Source organism: Marmota marmota, unplaced genomic scaffold (genome assembly GCF_001458135.2).
Source record: "Marmota marmota marmota unplaced genomic scaffold, marMar, whole genome shotgun sequence".
In the NCBI taxonomy this organism is placed as follows: domain Eukaryota; kingdom Metazoa; phylum Chordata; class Mammalia; order Rodentia; family Sciuridae; genus Marmota; species Marmota marmota.
The window spans coordinates 15,265,843-15,285,538 of NW_026000108.1; the positions used below are offsets into that span (position 1 = coordinate 15,265,843).

A 19,696-nucleotide genomic window follows, 5' to 3' on the forward strand; every position below is an offset into this window, starting at 1 on the left:
CTTCTTGAAGTTTTCTGCATTGATATATTTAACATGGTACATCACATTTTGTTTGTTTGCATAACTATCTCATTATACAGTTGATATTTTCTTGAGGATACTGACCATCTTTCATTAATCTTAGTATCTTGGGACCTAGCATAGTAGACATTGTAGACAATCAAGAAATATTTATTGACAGGTAGCCATTATTGAAGAACTTATGGCAGAATACTGGTAACTACTGAAGCTGGTTGAGGAATATATGGTAGCTCATTTCTTTCTCTATACTTCATTTTATGTGTAAAATTTTCTAAAGTAAAGGATTCAAAATAACTGAAAACCTTGCAAGATGTCAGACAAATACATCGGAATTTTTAAGTCCCCCCTCACAAATGGAGCTACTATATCTAGAACTACAAACTCTATGTGCTCCACATTTCTTTCTTTTCTCATAAGAAAGATATTTAAAGCCAAACAACATTGCCCTGAAATAAAATACAATTATGTTGTTTAGAACAGCTGCAGGCCACAGATATCATATTAAACAAGAATTTCTGGATAAACTGGAAATTGACAATTCACTCCAAGCATTTTACTGCCAAGAAAGCATAGCTAATACCACTGCTTCCACCCTCTCATCTCATCATTATCTACTCCCATTTGTTCTCCCAAAATTAAAGACTTGGAATTGAGGGCTCATCTCTAATTAGGGAATAATTGTTTTCTTCCAGTGTTGAAACCAAAGTAACCTCTCCAGCCACATCTCCCATTTAAAAATCTGAGACCCATGTGCTCCAAGAGCTACACCTGGTTCACTTCTCTTATCTATGCAAACCACCCACCATCAGGGCTTGGGGACATAGCTCAAGCTCTTTGCTCATCTGAGAACCCTCTTCCCTCATTCTCCAATTTGAGAAATTCTTGCCCCATTTCTAGGTCCTATATGACTGTTCTTTCTCTGTGAAGCCTTCCCCAGTCTCCTTTTCTGAATGTACCACTCCACCTAGTTTTTTGCAGGTCGTAGCTTACTCCTGTGCCTGGCACTTGTTTCCTTCTGACTTGTTTTGTCATGAGTTCCTTACCGGAATGGAGGCTTACTGAGGGACTCTTCCTTCCTTGTTCATCTTGCACCATCTCACCATCTCAGTCAATACCAAACAGAGTGCGCTGCGCATGTTTAGAATTCAATATGACATATATCGCATGTTCAACTGTGAAATGATGGAATGAAGCTTGTGAGTGTTCTTCCTCATTCCTCTTATTAATGAGTGGATATGTGTAAAACCTCAAATCATTATAATAAAATCTCATTAGCCATTCTAATCCTCTTTACAAATTACTTTTGCTTTCTAAATCTTGGATTTCAATTGGCCGAGATTTTTTTTTTTTTTTTAAATAGGGCTTGACCAAAATTGAAAACTAATTTCAGTGGGAGAATTGTTTCTCTTAACACTTTTGTATCCAGAACTGAAGCTCTGCAGCATTAGATCTGATAATACTAAGGTACACTGCTTTATCTCATACTAACATAGACCCTTTACTCATGTAGACTCAGAAGTATTTTCTAAACTAATCAGTGTACAGTCACACTGGAAGATATACTCCACAATGGCACCACTAAAGTGCCATTGTCTACCAAGGACAGTCTCTAAGCTCACCCATGCCTAAAAGAAGCTCAAAGTTCTGCTCAGAGCCTCATGTTCATTACTCCTTTGCCAAAAGGAATAGTGAATTCCCTGGCTTTTTATGGACCTTAGTTGCTGGATAATGCAAGCTCAGGGGAAGGTTTGGTAATTTACACAAGGATAACCCTTGTCCCTTTTTATTATCTGAATCTAGAAAGAATAAAGATATAAGCTTGTGACCTTTTTTTTCTGTTTATAATCCTATGTTTCCCTGTATATTAAAATTTCTAGGTTCTGTTCCTGTTTAGACATTGTCAAAATCTAAGAAAACATAGCCAGGGGTATAGGCCATATTTCTCATGTTCTCATTGAGTCCCATGCTCGCACTCTACTTGGGTTTATTGTATGAATTATGTAGACCATAATCCAATTTGGACCTTAGGCCAGGGATCATGAGATGAGACCACTTGACTTGTCTTTGTTCTAATCAGCCTCAGCACAATGTGGTCCACATTGGCTCACTTACATCCCATGCCTGGGTTCCATGCTAGGGTTGGAGTCAAATCTTGGTAGAAATTAAGGAGATATTGTGTGATCTTATTTTATATGAATATATTTTTTCTCAGAAAAGTGAAAGACCAGTAGCTTTTAGCGACCAGTTCAGGATAAGATTAGAGAATTCTGGAAAAGTTCTAGATATGTTTTCATTTATTCTCTTTCCCAGTGTTAGGGAAGAGGGGTAAAAGAAAGGTGTGTTGGAAGAAGAAAAGAACTGAGTAGGATTCAGCGGTCTTTGGTTTAGGTCCTGCCTGTTCCCAGCTAGCCACTCTGGGTTGCATTCATTGCCTACATAAAATAAAAGAGTTGGAATAGATCAGCATTTTCTAACATGTATTTCAGAACAAGAAAGTTCTGATTTGTCAAGTTAACGTGGGTCCTACTTCACACATGGTGGGAATCTGCAACCTTGTGCTTAAGTATGATCAGAGCTCACATTGTACATCAAATCCAAAGTTTTCCCAGGTTACTACACATTTCACATAATATCTATAAACATGTAAGCATATCTGAATTTATAAGTATACAGAAAAATGGACTTATATTTGAATATGGGTATGGCCTGGATACCCATCTCAAGGAAGACATTTCAGACCAGCTTAATATTTTTTCTTTGATGCTAGTGGGGAGGAGTCAGGTTTACAATTCTACTTTTAATATTGTTTGAACTCACTTTGAAGTTTTAATCTGAAAACTTTCTACTTTAAATGACATAACATAGAAATTAAAGAATAAAAAACTGAGTCATTGACAGAGGCCTTAAAACTTGAGACTTTTGACTTTAAAATGCATACAGTCCACATTAGCATTGAAAGAACTATGTAGCTCTCCCACCCATATGAAGGTTGGCTTCCTCCAACTCGTAGTAGGGGTTGTCCTCTAGAATCAGCTCTGAAACCAAGCCTCCTTCAACATAGTGCGCTAAATATGGGGTTTATGCCCAAATCAACTCCAGAGAATAAAAACTAATAATTTGGTGACAAATGTTACAGAGCAAGTTATTCTGATCATAGAAATGGAAATTACTCTACTTGTATTTCATTAGGACATCAACATTAGTGCACTGAGGCAGAACTCTCAAGAAAATGAAAGATTGTCACATTCTGAGAAGTTTCTCTGTGCATTGTTTTCTTTTAAGGGGTTAAATAATATTACTGTGTGGTATAAAACAGAAAAATCTCATTTCTAGGGTTTTACTTCATCAAGTTACAATATTATTTTCACTGTGTCTAAGCAAATCTTGTCTTAGATTGAGAATGCTTTAAAAAAGGTATAAAAATTACATGAAAACTTCTTATGTCCTGTCCTTATATTGATCTGACTAGTTGGAACCTAATGTATCTATTTTGTAGAAAAAATAATAATTTTCTAAAGGAATGAAACATTGTCCATCATCAACATATTAACAGAAACAACCTGTGCACCAGATGTAGTTTGGGATGATGTCATTTTAGCTATGTGTCTTAGCTCTTTAGTTAGAAATCTCATAAGAAACATAGGAAAGTTTAAGTGTTTTTACCTCCCCATGTTACATACCATGTGAGAAGTGAATACTCATAACTCAGCCACATAAGATCATATCCTTATCTGCAAAGAATATTAGCAAGCATCTCTGGAACCCCATTCTTGAACTTGGAAAGAATGAAAAGCTTGAATATAGAAATGGCATTAAGTGATTTCAGTTAAAATGCTTCAAAATATGTTACTTAGGTTAAAGCACTATTTCGTGAAATAAATATATGTGTATGTGCATATATATATTCAAATTGTTAAAACAAAGTTAATCAACTATTTTTTTTAAAGCTCTCCAATCTTTGAATGACAAAAATTGGTTTTGGATAGTGAAAATAAAATTTATATTACATGGACAAAATATTTATTGGTAGCAACAGGGCTGTTCTGGGTTTATGGGTTTCTACTTTGACAGATGATCAAAGTAGCTCTTCTGGGAGTGTAAATGAGACACTTTTACAAATTAAAGTGCTCAAAGCATAGTTTTACTGAACACCCATTGACTCAATCTTATACCAGAAGCTTCCCCGGTCTATATCATAATCAACAACCCAGCTCCACCCCTGCACCTCCTAACTAGTGAGGAACACACAGACCCTGAGCTTCTGCTCACAATATCAAGGCGTGGCAGCCAACACAAACTTGACAACCAAAACCCAACCTGTATTACCAGCCCATAGAGCCCTAACTTCCCACCTTGGAAAATATTTAACCCACAGAAACACCAAAAACCCAGAAGGATTTCTTACAGAGAGAAAATGGTACAAAATCCCTTCCCTCCCAGTGCAAATATCTGAGCAAACAGAAATGAACTGTCCAGTTGCTAGGCTGCTGTATTTCAAGCACGCATATTTAAAAACTTTTACTTGGGTATTAAGCCTTCTCAACTTGTGCAGCATGTGTCCATTTCCTAACCCTAACCTGACCAAAGCACAGACTGGGAGCGACCACTTTACCTTCCGAAAAATCAATCAGTCCCAGCAAATGAAGCAGCTTCAGAGATGCACATATAATCACAACAATACCCACTGTTTGCAGTCCTTCCGACTCCCACTCGAGAGTCAACATCCTCTAAGCTCGCAGAGCATCCCAGCCTCCGGACCCCTTTGGAGTGGAGGGAGTTAATTAGAGAATCCGAGCAACGTCTGGCTTAGAACAAAGACTTGCAAGGGGGGAAAGTGAGCAGCTCCTCGCAGATGCACAGGGCAAAGCAGGCGCCCCCCAGGGTGAGGACAGACCTGAGCTAAAGTCCACCTTCTCATGCTGATCCTGGCATTTGCTTGGCTGGGGGCCCCCAAGCACAGCGCGCGCCGGCCTCTGCACTCTGCGCTGCAGCCGGCGAGTACTTGGACTTCAGAGCTGCGAGGGAAACATCTGTTGGAACACTGGAGACTTTGAAGCGTCTGTGGAGAAGGGACACTCCCAGGAAACTTGCCCTGGAGAGCAGGGCGCTCTCCCAGTATTGTGGACTACGCGAGGCTGGGCAGGGATGCTGCGCGCTACTTTGCTGCTTGGGAAGTGTGTGGATGTCCCCTTTTTGCCATAGCAGCTGCTCTCTCCTCCCAGAGCCTCCTCTGGGAGACAGCTCAGCCAGCTATCTGGATGCTAGGAAAAAATCGGTTCTCCAGGCGGGTGTCTACAATTTCTTTCTGAAAGCTCTCTGCAAGCCCATGGGCAGCTTTTAAAATCTTTCTTTCTTGGTGGTGGTGGTGGTGGTGTGTATAGGAAGAAAACCATTCAGTGATTTTGTCAATCAGACATCCAAGCCCCCTGCCCCATTCTACCACCGTGGTGGTCCCTACAAACCCATGGAGGGCATTATAGGGACACTGATTGATTCCTTATGTTTACAAACACAAGTAGAGGACTGGGCAAGCAGACCTGTAAAAAGCAATGCTCAGTAACTGCCCCCTCTGGAGCAAGGGTATCCCTGCCATCCTTTAAAGTACACTTTCATCATCTCAAAACAAAGTTTCCCAAACTTCCCTGATAACAAAAATCACTCTGAGTGTTTGTTAAAAAACGCTCTCTTGTGGAGAGTCTGATTCAAAGGATCCTGGAGTGTGTTTTGTCAAAGAAGACACTCTGGAGATTCATATCAACAGGGAAGTGTGGGTATTGCTGGCCCCAAGGATCCTACAAGTGTCCTATTCCAAAACACTCCAAGCAGTGAAGCAGCTTTGTGGGCAATAACAAGGACTTTGGGCTATGCTAAGACCACATTAACTTAATCACCCTGTTGCTTTTTTCTACTCTCCTGAAGTCCAGCCTGAATACAGGGGGAAGAGAATCAACTGAGACCCTGTGTGCACCTACAGCATAAAGGCTTACAAATCGTATCTCAGAATCTTGGGAACATATTCAGATTCTGTTTCTTCTTTGCTCTGTGATCTTCTGCAAGGCATTTAACCTCTCTGAACAGTTCTTATTCTGTGAAGTCCATATTATGACACTTCATTTAATGCTCTCCATTTAAAGGGAATTGTGGAAATTAAATGAACCCATATTAACAGTTAATATTTACAGAGTATTTACTATGTGCTCATTGATGTTGCAGTGATTTACCAACACTTAAGTCATCCTCACAACTCTGTGTGATGGGTATTATGATCATCTTTATTTTACAGGAAGGAAACTGAAGCATTAAGGAGTCAACTTATTTGCCAAGTTGTGGGCACTGTGCACTCATCAACTCAGCTATTATTACCATTTATTAAGCTGTTACTATGAGCTATGAATAGTGAATAATGCCCAGCCTTATACTTCAGGGGCTTACAGTTTGATGGAGGAGATGGGCAGGACGTGGAATGTGACCAATAAATGCAGCAGCTCATGGAATAGAAATCTTTACAAGACCAGTCGGGCACCAAAAAGGAGGGTTGACTCCACTTAGGAAGTGAGAGCAGTGTTCTGGGGGGTGTTAGACCAGAGGGCACCGAATTCCATCATTACTAGACATAGTCTGTCATACTGAAGTTTGGGTAATGGACCTGGGTGAAGTCTGGGTTCTAGGCCTTGCTTGCTGTGTGACCTTGGAGATACTGGTTTATAGGAGACTGGGTTTTCTCAGTTTAAAATGGAAATGGCACTCCCCTGTTCTCATGGCCCATGAGACTGGAGACCTGAACCCAAACTGCTGAGCACATGGAGCTTGGAGATTATGAATGAAGTGCCTGCTCTTTACAGGGTCACCTTGGATGATGGGACTCTGCTCCTTTCTGGTCCTGACACCCCTACTCCAATGTCTAGTTCCAATATTTTTTTCCATGAAGGCTTGATGATCACCCTAGCTACATGGTTATTTTTCTCCTCTAGGTGCCAGGAATATAACTCGGCCATCACACTGGTCTGACAATGGTGCTTTTCATTTAGGATAATGTATTGATGGAATATCTTGGTCCAGCCACCGTCCATTCCATGTGTTTTCAGCTATGTCAGGAAGCCAGTGGTGGGGAAGCTGATTTCAGCAGTTGATGGGAAAAGAAATGTTCTATCATTCTCTGAAATCATCACATTTTGCTAAAATTAGTCAACATTAAAAAACACAGAAATTAATGAGGTCAAATCCAATGTAGGAGGGTTTTTGATCCTACATAATACCACACCATTTTTTGAAAACAACTAAAATATAGAGAGGTTAATTGACTTGAGTAAGGTCACCGAAAACCCAGAACTCAAACTTTGCTTTGTCTTCTTCCAAAGTCTTTGCTTTTCTCTTTCTATCCCTTAACATATTTCAGCAAAAAGTTCTCTGATAATGTCTTGATTAATAATTAAGCAAAATATTTTGAAATGGCTCCATGCCTCATTTTTCAGGAATGAAATCCCCATTATCCTTGAAATTCACATAAAGACGCATAAATATGATTTTGCTGGTTCCAGGAAGGATTTCCCTCTAGGACCATAGCATTCTCAGTGCAGGATCTACCAGCTGAGCCTCTTGGAGGTCCAGCCTTTCCCAATCCACATGAGCTGCCTTTTCTGGGTCTTTTATGTCTGCTCCATTGACAGGATCTTGTACCTCTTAAGGACTCAGGGTCTGTTTCACAAACACTGTGACACCAGAATTTCATAAAGTAATAACACTACCAAAAGATTTGCATGCTTCATCTAAGATGAGATGCTGGGAAAATGTGTTTTTGTGGGGATAACCAGGGAAGGAATAGATGATTGTGCATCATTTTAAAAAGTAGACAATATGATTCCAAATATAGACTCCTATGCTATGACTTGCTAACCCAACCCGGTTTGACATATTAAAATATATCCTGGCATTTCCCTTCATACTCACACTTACCTCTTTCTTTGCATTATAGATTGTGACTTGAAGAAGTCTGTGTTTCACACCAAAGAAAAGAAATATCAAAAGAATACACTGATATTTCCTACCCATTGACTTATACTAGGCACCATGCTAAGTACTTTTAATGTGTAAATTAGTTTAATCCTTCCACAAATAAGTCAGATATTATTATCACTATTTCAAAGAAGAAAAAAATAAGGAGCATTGAGATTCAATTATTTTTGAACATCACATTCAATAAGGAGCAAACCCAGGATTTATACACTTAATTCATTCCAACAAAATATCCTACAGCATGTATGGAGTAGTTATAAGTATCAATTAAATTCTAAAATCTTCTCCTTTCATATTTCTCTGAGATTGATGTTATTGTTCTTGTTTCTAGGATAAAAGTCAGGCTTTAAGAGATTAAGTAATAATTTGCCTTAATTCTCTTATATAGTACTTGGCAGACTTGGGATTAGACATAGGTGTCATGGGTAAAAGATCCTACACACTTCATCCTTCACCATTTCACTCTCAAGCCTCTCTGCATCACAGTGATTGGCTCTTTAGCTGAGGATGTGGCAAAGGACAAAGGGAAAATATTGAAAGAAACTCACAGGAAAGTTAAAACTTTTCTCTGAGAAGGCATGCCCCAGTCAATTGAACAGTCTGAGAGAGAGAGGGTCATTGAGAGGGACTTCAGTTTTTTTTTTACATGGATCCATTGGGATCCCTTAAATATTCTCAAATGGGATGACTTACTGAAATCTGAAATTAATAACTCTCTTCCCTTTTTGTTGTAACTTCAGTTTGAAATCTGACCAGATGAAATTATCTGTTTAAGAAATGCTACTCACCCTGTCAACACTATATAAATACAGAAATAAATGTAACAAGATCAAGAAAAATGTTAGATATGTTTACTACCTACCTTCTCCCCAGAAATATAAACAGAATGATGATGCAAAGAGGAACTAGTTAAGTCAATGTTAAGTGTAAGATTATTAGTCTAAGAAGGGGATAAACAAAGGCTACTCCAAAATATGCAACTTTGGCATAAGCATTATTTTAAGCTGAAGGAACTCTTGTGCTTTACAATTCCTGACTGGTTTAGTATAAGTAAAAGCAGGATAATACATTAAGAAGTGGAAAAGAAAGAAAGTTGTAAAAGAAAAATGTATTCACTTGGTCAATTTGTGCTGAGAAGTAAGCCATCAGTACAGTTTGCATGATCTGGAAGGTTCCATTGAAACTAGACCCTAGTTGTGACTTTCCCAAGAAAGGATGGGTAGAAAGAAGCAGCCTCCACCATACTGGTGAAGCTGAACAGTGTGGAGGAGACTTCTGAACCTCAGGACCTGATAAGACAAGTGATGGGAAAGGTCAGTGTGTAACCCTTTGTGTCTCTTATCGTTTTAAGATTTCCTCACCAAAATGCTAAAAGCTATTCACCCTCTCAAGTGTCCTCTATTCTTCCCCCAGTGACTCCTCTACCCAACATGCATCATGCCTCTCCATCTTGGCATCCCTCAGTTACATTGGAAAGATCCCTACATATTCTCTAGATGAACTCTATGGCCAAATAGGACTCAAGCTATTTCACGTAACTGCAGCTCTATCTGCAAGGTTGGTCAAAGTATCGTGAATGGATTTCTTTAAAATAAGTATTTGAATGTCCATTAAATAATTAAGCATCACAGCCTTCTGGTTTGCATGCCCTGTTGAATCCACAAGGTTGATTACAATTTTAAAGAGAATTAGGGTAAAATGTACCTTTCATATCCAAAAGCTTCTAGCAATATTGCACTAATGTGTTATAAAATAGTTCTCAGATATATAATAATCAAAGCAAGTGCATTATGAAATCTTCATATAAATGTATTAGCAGATTACTTGCATGTGCAATTAGATAATTTTCATTAGAAAATAAACTTTCCTTGTGTCTTATGATATTTCTTGCTTGCTCTTTTTTTTTCTTTTCTTCTTCTCTTATTTCCCTTTACCTGGACTTTGCTGGACTAAACTGAATGGGTTTCCAAGGCAAACAATCCAATCCAAGCATGCAAGTTCTGATACTCTTGTCAGACCCCTTTTCTTATGGTCTTTCTATAAAAAGTGTCTGTCATGTATCACCTTATTGGGAGACATTAGGGCATGAATTATAATTTAATACTAATTTTTCCTTTTCTTTATTATAATTAGTATTACAAAAATAGAGTCCCCGCTATCTGACATAGTGTACTGTGTGATTCACATAAACTATCACAGTGAATTTTCATGACATTCCAGTGGGATAGACTATTATATACCCCACTGTATAGATGAGCATTTTGAGACATGAAAGCTTAAGTAACTTGCCCAATGCTTCATTCTAGACATCAACACCTGGGGCCTGGCCTCTAGTATCCTCACACAAGTTCCATGTTCTCACCCATGAGGGGAGGTGGGTATCAACATCACCATATTTGTTTTTATTCATTTTTAAAATTGTGGATGCATTCTATAAAGAAAAATAAAGCTTAAAATGCAAATGATCTTTGTAAAGGTACAATGTGGCCTAAATCTCATTATGAAGTGTAAATGTTTGGAATCAAGTTCTGTCTTGTAAAAACAGGTTAGGGAAGCAATAGAAAAAGCAATGAGATAAGAGAGCAGGCTCAGAATAGAGGGAGAAGAAGGAGAAAGCTAAAAGAAAGAAAGAAGAGAGAAAAGAAGAGAGAAATGAGAACAAAGAAACAGGCACTTCTCTACTCAGATACTGTGAGAGATTGATTCAAGACCATAAAAATGAACAGGGTCTGTCTTCTGGAGCTCACAGAGAGCACGCAGATTGATCTGAAATTGAAATAAAGAAGAGTATAGGAAAAAGTTATAGGCAAGAAATTATTTATTCTTGAATTGGTCATACACTCCTGCTGTGCCATTGTCTTGGTTCGTGATGCCTATACAGAGGACCTCATCAGCTGGACCTTCTTAGCTGAAGCTTCAGATGACCTTGGAATTGGAACAGGTGGTTTTAAAAGTATGATGAATCATGTCTCCATGGGTATTGCACTACATGGATTGGCCCTGGCCCTACCCTCCAAGTCTGGAACATCTAACTCCTGTGGCACTTTCCTCCTCATTTTGGTGTGGGCCCTGCTGCCATGGATTCATTACTTTATCATTTTGGCTCAGTTCTTAGGCACACAATTCCCAGAGCCTAACCTGGGCGGTTCTTAGAACTCCATTATTTCATTTGCTGCACCATAGCAGGGCTTTGTGGGGGAAAAAACCTCATCAGGCTTAAATGTGAGATAGAGTGATTTTTCTGATCATATTTTATTTCATAAAGAGGTGTAGGAATAATCTAGAAAGAATATTTTGTATAGTTGTCAAGATTCTTCTCAGACTATTTCAGTTCCTTCTGTTTATCCTTGTGCTGTCTTTCTCCCTCTCTCTTTCTTGCATTTATGCTCAACACATACACACACACACACAATTATTGCAAGGGTCTTCCCTTGTCTGCAAGGTCAGAACCACTGAAACCCATTGTGAGACAAGTCCCCTTTGCACCAAGCTGAGAGCTGTGCACATTCTCCGTAAGTGTTGAACAAAGCACAGAGCAAACATTGAGGGGTGCCCCCAGGATGAAGGCTGTGGGTCAAGGTGGGTGTTCATTCTCTAAATATAATTGCTGAGGTCAGTGGCTCAGTCCTGACCACCAGGAGGCTTCCTATATTATTGGACCACTCCATTGATTTTCCCAAGAAAATAGGGAGTTTAGATGTCAACATAATAGATAGGATGCAAGCAAGAAGGGGATATATGCACTAGAAGAAAGAAATTTCTTCAAGTGAAATTTTTAAAAAAGTCTTCAATAAAGAGAAAACATGTGAATTGGCTTTGAAGGCCAGGACTAACATGGTATGTGTTCATATTACTGCTCAAGACTGCTAATGTTGCTAGTGCTCCCTAAATTCGGAAATATCTATGAATAGCTTCCAGTATGTAATCTAGCAGCAGGTGAAGCTGGGGGCCACATCTCAATTAAACCTTTTGGTAAGGGATTAAACCCTTATTTAAAAATAAATGAATGCCAGGCATGGTGGTACAGGTCTGTAATCCCAGCAGCTCAGGAGGCTGAGGCAGGAGGATCGCCAGTTCAAAGCCAACCTCAGCAAAAGCAAGGTGCTAAGCAATCCAGTGAGACCCTGTCTCTAAATGAAACACAAAATAGGGCTGGAAATGTGGCTTAGTGGTCAAATGCTCTTGAGTTTAATCCCCAGTGGAAGGAAGGAAGGAAGGAAGGAAAGATTGGAAAGAAGAATGGTAGGAAGGGACGGAGGGAAGAAGGGAGGGAGGGAGGGAGGGGAGAAATGTGTTTCCCCTTACTTGGGTTCCAAATACAAACCCCTGGAGAACTGGAACAGGAATTCTCTGGGGGATTGAGCCCTTCCCGGGACTCACAACCAATCGCTATTGTAGCTTAATCTGCCTGAGGTTGCTTATTTTCTACATTGCACATGTGTTGTTGTCATACTGAAACTGGCTATTAGTTTCCTGTTGCTGCTATGAAAAATTATCACAAACTTGGTGGCTTAAAACAACACAAATTCATATTCTTATAGTTCTGAAGGTCAGAGTCTAAAAAGGGTCTCCCTGGGCTAAAATTAAGGAGTTGGCAGCACTGAATTCCTTTGCAGGCTCAAGGAGAGAGTCCATTTCCCAGCTTCTAGAGGCTGCCCACATGTCTTGGCTTGTGGTCAGGGCCAGTAATAGCCAGCTGGGTTCTTCACATCACATCACTCTGACACTTATTCTTCTGCTTTCTCTTCTTCTCTCTTTGTGATTATATTGGGCCCACCTGGATAATCCAGGACGCTTGTCTTCCTTTAAGAAAAGCTGGTAAGTGATTGTAATTCTATCTGTAAACTTAATTACCTTTCGTAATCTAAAATTATAGGTCCCAGGCACAATGATAGATATCTTTGAGAGGTCACATTCTGCCTACCATGCAGATATACTAATAATAAATAATTCTCCAAATAAGAAAAGCTAACCTAAACAGAAACCTACAAAGACAGACCCTACTTCATTGGACAATTGAGATAAATGTGCATGCCTCTGTGAGTGTATGCATTTTCATGTACAGAAAAAGAATCTTGTCTCTGAAAAGGAAAGAATAGCTTTAATTACCATTCTTGTGTCTGAACTTCCAATTTTCACACACGCACACACATACACACACACAAATGACTTTGAGGAACACACATTTCAAAATGTTAAAATTTAGAAGATATAGATTATCAGATAGGGACCATACCCTTTCATTTTAGTGGTCAGAAGCAGGTAGGCGTGCATCCTGAGTTACCGAGATTGGATGCTGTAGTATGCATAACTGGGAGAATGCTCCTCCTTTCTGGAATTTCAGGTAGGATTACAAAAGAGACTAGAGGAGAAGGTGCTTTTTAGTTGGAGAAAGGACACTCTCATGTAAAACTCTAATCAGCTAGCTCAGATGTACTAGGACTGAGAAAACCAGAAATGCAGGAAGCTCTTCAGCTGCGGAGGTGTTCACTTCTAGTTAAAGTGTGAAATCCACGGAACATGAGAAAGTAATAGGTCATGGCTTTCAGAAAGACTGTGCACAGTGGTAACAAAACTGAGGGGAAAGAGGGGCTTTATTCCTGAAGATCTTCAGCCAATTTCTCCAAGAACCCTGCCTTGAAATGTGCTGGTGTCTTAAACGGTCAAATTAAAAATCAACTCTAACCCTTTCTGGACATCTACAACTTTCCATGATTATTTTAGACAATCTTACCTTGATTTAGATTTTCGCAGGCTTTGTCTCACTTATCCTTTATAGCAGTCCATTTTAAAAGTGAGGAAATTGAGGCTAGCATGGTTTGCCTTATTCAAGGAAAAAAACAGCAATAAAACTGGGTTGTGCCAACAGGTAATCTGGCTTCCCATCCAGGTTTGGAGCCTTTCTTCTCTAGTATACACAGAGAGTTTCCCTGTGTTGCGTGTTGTGGTGCCCTGCGTGTATAAAAATGGGGGTTAATAAAAGTGCTCACTATGTGGTGTTGTCAGGAACAATAAATGGGTTAGTGCCATTGAAGCCTTCAGGGAGGTCAGAGCACAGAGCAAGTCATCCATATGAGAAATTATTATTATTTCCTTAGCAGCCAGTTCTGAGGGTTTTCTGATATCCTGTTCACTTGACAAATGAAGAAACTATGCTTTGGAGTAGTTAAGACAACTGTTACTTGCTTGGCAGAGCAAGCCTGGAATCATGAGAACCTTTTCTCACACCCACAAGCCAGACTTGGACTGTCTCTCAGGCTTCAAAGAAGTGAGGGTGCTCGGTCACTGTGCCCTCAGCTTCCTAGCACTGCAGAGCCTAAACTGATGAGCTGGGTAAACCCCTAATCTATTTAGAAAGAGTATGGGATTTCAGATTCTGGAATTTCACTTCTTTACCTGAGGAGTTTCACATAATTTCTATCTTACTTCATTGTGCATTCATTCATTCTTCAAAAAGTTGATGCTGATTATGTTCAGCAGAAAATATGCATGAGGCAGTGAGAAATAAAAAAAAAAAGCTTAACGTATAGAAGGGCAGATAAGCAATACACATACATTATTAATAAATCCTATGAAGGTTATTAACGTGCATGAAAAAATCCAAAATTATAGCATTTTCCAGTAAATGGACGAAACTGGAGAATATCATGCTAAATGAAATAAGCCAATCCCCAAGAACCAAATGCTGAATGTTTTCTCTGATCTGTGGATGCTAATTCACCATAAGGGGTGGGGGGCTAAGGAAGAATAGTGGTACTTTGGAGTAGAGAGGGGAGTGAAGGGGAGGGACTATGGGGTAGGAATGATAGTAGAATGAATCAGACATTATTATCTATATATATATATGTATGACTACACAACCTTTGTAACTCTACATCATGTACAGCCAGAAGAATGAGAAGTTATACTCTATTTATGTATGATGTATTCTACTGTCATGTGTATCTAATTAGAACAAATAAATAAATAAATAAATAAAATGCAGTGGAATTTCCGAGGCAGAAGAGAAGCAGAAATGTAGAGCTGATTAAGGATTATTTCTTGGAGTCAGAGTTTGACCATGAATGGCAGTTCAATCACTCCCTTAATGAGTCAATTAGCATTTATTGAGTGTGCACTCTATGCTAGAATATGTTACACATTCAAACATAATCCATTGACAAATCCTGAGACTCCACCTCCAAAACCTAACCTCTAAACAGTTTTCACCAACACTGCCAACATAGCCGTGGGCCTAGCCACCACACAATGACCTCCTAACTCAGCTGCTTTTACCCTCATATCTGCAAGTCTATTTTTACACAGAAATGAAGTTTAACAGCAAATCTTTCACATAACTTCCCCACTTCCCAGCCCTCCAATAGCTTTCCATAATACTGGGGATAACATTCAAACTCCTCACCATGTTCTGGGCTTTCTTTGATGTGAATTCAGACCAGTTCCATCTTACTATGCTCTGATTACATTTCTCTCCCAATACAGTCCCTTCAACTTCCTGTGTAAATCAAGATTATTCCTACCTATGATCCTGGGGCTTTGAATCTTTCTGTGTGGACTGCTCTTTCCCCCAATGTCGTCTCCTTAATTCTCTCTTTCCCAAACCTCAGGACTAGGCTCCAATGCTGTCTTTTCACAGAGGCCTTTCCTGACCACTCTATCAGAAATTTCCTCTCTTTTGTCACCACTGCCCTATCACTCTCTACCGAATTACAGTATTTTGCTTTTTTGCTTAACCCCATCCTCCAAACTTATCTTTTTTAAAAATGGTGGTTACAACATTAGTTTTCTATTTCTTCCCATATGCAAGATGCTTCCCATATGCAAGCCACTAAGTAGCTTGCTCATCACACTGTCTCTGAAACCCAGAAAATGTTGTCAATGTTAGACTGTCCTCTCTATTTGCAGAGTAAGGCCTGGGAGAAGACACAGTTCTTTTCTCATGTAGGTATTTGAAACCATATGAATTGCATCAGCAATGAATTGCTCAGCAATGGTCAGAAGTGAGACTAGGAAGTTATTTCATGTTTATATACAGTAGGTTCAGGAGGGAATCATCAAACTGGAAATATGAGGGGAGGTCAGATGATGAGTAGCCTCAAGTATCTACAAGGAAGTCCAATGACCAGGATCTAATGAACACTTCTGAGCGATTGAGTAGTACAATCCTAGCATTCTTGTATTTGCTTCATGTGGTAATAATAAAACAAAAGCTACCATGACATTGAAAGAAAAAAGAAACTGGAGCCAGGCAGACCAGGAGGTAGACTATTGCTACCATCTAAGCCAGAGGTCATGTAAGTGGGCAGAAAGAGATGGGCACAAACTAGCAAAGATGCAGATGGGAACCTGGCAGAACATGGCACAGTATGAAGCAGGGGCTGAAGACAGAAAATAGTGAAGATGATCCGAACTGACTGTGAAGCACAAGGAATTTGTTTGTCAATATTTTATGGGTCTGACAAGCAAAAGAAATAAAAAGGTAGTGGAAATGTACTTAAAGGAAACTGGATAACTTGTGAACTTGAAAAAAGAACTGAACATCTAAGATGTGAGAAGGCACAGAAGAAAGCAAGCTACAGGTCACCCGCACAGTTGTTTCCTGACCTTTGCTTGAGGGGCTGTCCTTGACATTGGATTTCTGTCCTTGGCATCTATCCATCTCCAATTTGCAAACATCAAAGGGAGAGAGGCTGCTGGCCCACTGTGATTCAGGCAAATACCCTTGGATCAATCCGTTATTGCCAGGAGGCAGGTCACCTAGTGCAGAAGCACCCGCATCCCTATTACAATCCAGGTAAGGTTGCTTATAGGGGAAAGGAACCTCTTAAAGGGCCAGATAAATACTCTAAACCATCCTCTATGAAATTGGAAATAGAAATACATAGGGAGGTTAAGACAATGGAATTTTCTACAGAAGTGTATTTGAGAAATAAGCAGAAGATCTAAATAGGAATATGAGCTGATAACATTACATGTGATACTACACTTTGGGAGAGGGTCTAAAGATAAAAATCTGAGATTTATCTATATAAAGTGATAGCAGAAGTGACAAAAGTGAATGAAATATTCAAGGAAGAGAGATGTTTAGAGAAAGGAAAAGCTAAAACATCAACCTCCTAGAAGCAAGAGGAGCTGAGCATGCCCAAGCAGCAGTGGGGAGAGAGGGAAACCTTAGAAGGTAATATTTCATGGGAAGCAATAGGGGAGAGAACTTCAGGAGAGGATGGACCATTGCAATAGATGTAGGAACCCTGTCCTACTCAAGGTAACACACAATCCATCCTTGGTGTGGTCTTAGGACTAATTAGCTCTGGGCAAGTATGTGTACAGCAGGTATTTGTGGGTGTCTGTACATCTTCAGAGGACCAGAGGGCCAGGATGGAAGAGAAGACAGGCGTTAAAATGATTTTCAAGTGTAACACTTCATCTCCAACAAAAGCCAATAGCAATACTATTGGTAGCTTATTGAGAGAAATTACCATGGAGCAAGTACTTATTTTACATTAGTTTGACATGGCTGAATGCCTAGATAGGAGAGAGCTGATCTTAGGGGGTTTGGTCAGTGGAGAGTAGTCTTCAAGTCTGAAGTAAGAGAATTGAAATTTTATCCCCTATCTCATTTCTTGTAATGCTTGGTTAGAAATGAGGGAAACCTAATTCTCTTCATCAGTGGCAGGAGATGAGGACAAGGTCATGGATATGATGAAGAAGATTAATAGCTTTTTGTAAAAAGGTATTCCAAATGGGGGAATGACTCAAGATCTTAATACCTTCATTATAAGTTTCATTGTCATTCAATCTAAAATGAGTCAACTCATATTATTAAGCATCCAGTATCCACATAATATAGACACAGGTGTTGATACAGTCTTGGACAAGTGAGGTAGCTCCTGACTGCTTCCAGCCTACATTCCAATGGGGAATGCAGGGAAGTCAGCAAGCGGCTATCAAATATTGTAGTGAGAGCAAAGGTGGTTCATCATGGGAGCTCATTAGACAGACGCACAATCCATCCTTGAATCTAGACAGGTTTTCCTGGAAAAAAAGATATTAACTGGGCTGAGATCTAAGGAAGAGCACAGTCACACAACTATGGGGGGGGGGGATGCGTTACTGATAGAGCAATAAATCAGTGCAACAGCTTGGAACCAGAAAAAGACCCTATTCCATCTTAGAAGTGGATAAGGGCTCAGGCCCTGTGTGAGTCTGGGTGGAAACAACACAGAGTGAATGAGTTTCATGAAAATAAATTAAATTATATTTAAATATACAAGGGTACTGAGGTAGGCAGGACCCAGATCACAAAGTCTCCTTAAGTCCACTAAAGGGTCTTGATACTTTATGTTGAGAGCACTGGAGATCCATTGAAGAGTTGTAAACAGATACAAGACAACACTAAATTTGTTCATTAGAAAAATCACTATACTGTACAGAGGATTGATTAGGGGTTGGGGGTTGCACGTGGTTAAACTAAGGCAAGGCAAAGTGACTAATTAGGAGGCTGTTCCAGAAATCCTGGGAAGAGATGAATTAGAATATGACGGACTCTATGAGAGATTAGGATGGATGTGAGAGATAACAAGGTGATGAGATCTATAGATATTGGGAACTGATTAACCATGAGATATAGAGATGGAGAGTCCGAGATGATATTCGAGTTTCCTGAAAAAAAGTGACCATCTCTAGGTGAAAGCTAAGAAGTAATCTATAAATCTAATTGCATTATAATGAAATAGCAAAATGATGTGCATATGTTTGAAGCAAGAAGCAAACAAGGCATGCACATTGAATCTTGGAATTTACTAGCATGGAGAGCTGAATCTTCCCAGGTGCCAATCTCCACCTTTGGATCACCCCATCATCAAGCAATGGTGCAAAAGAGATGTGAGAAAGTGGCATGTGAGCCTTTGTTCATGATCATTTTAAACCAAATACTTCTGCTGAATGAACTCTTCCCATGTCACCTGTCTCAGCATGGTGAATTCCCCAAGTTGGCACATACCATCTGTTCCAGCAGATGCTGGAGGATGACCTGTAGCCACCATGAAAGCCATCAGCAAACACACATGGTCAGTTCTCAATATCTCACTGTTACCTCCCAGACCAAAGCCGTCATCCTTGCCTTCCTGCCTCCTGTGCCTCCTGTGCAAGTCATCTCCCAGATTCCATCCTGGCCTCCCCATATTCTATCCCATGAAAAAAAGACCACAGTAAATCTTTTTAAAACATAGGTCAAAATTGTGTGACACTGGGCTGGGGATGTGGCTCAAGCGGTAACGCGCTTGCCTGGCATGCGCGGGGCACTGGGTACGATCCTCAGCACCACATAAAATAAAATAAAGATGTTGTGTCCACTGAAAAATAAATATTAAAAAATTCTCTCTCTCTCAAAAAAAAAAAAAGAAAGAAAAATTGTGTGACGCTTCTGATCTGAAACCTCCAATAGGTCTCATAACAACAATACCTATTTAAAATGTGGTATGATTCTTTTATCTTAACTGTCAGACCTCATTTATCACTGTGTACGTCACTCTCATCCTAGTCATACTGTTCTCCCCATATGCCTAGATGATACTAAGTGTGCTCCTACCTCCGGGTCTTTGCACTTGTGGTTTCTCCTTCCTTGACCTTATTAAGGCCAGAAGGTACAGATCCAAAATTA

At 39.7% G+C, this 19,696-nt stretch overlaps 1 protein-coding gene across 5 annotated transcripts in view; it reads right to left on the reverse strand.

Moving 5' to 3' along the window:
• Kcnip4 (potassium voltage-gated channel interacting protein 4) overlaps positions 1-19,696 on the reverse strand; it is a 1,063,150-nt gene that overhangs the window by 209,601 nt on the left and 833,853 nt on the right. The window contains exon 1 of one of the 5 annotated variants that reach the window (XM_015481993.2): positions 4,634-5,222. The exons of the other annotated variants lie outside the window; for them this stretch is intronic. Coding sequence (XP_015337479.1) covers positions 4,634-4,745 — 112 coding nt within the window. The 5' untranslated portion in view covers positions 4,746-5,222. Of the gene's footprint in view, positions 1-4,633; positions 5,223-19,696 lie in introns of those variants that run through there. 5 annotated transcript variants of the gene reach the window in all.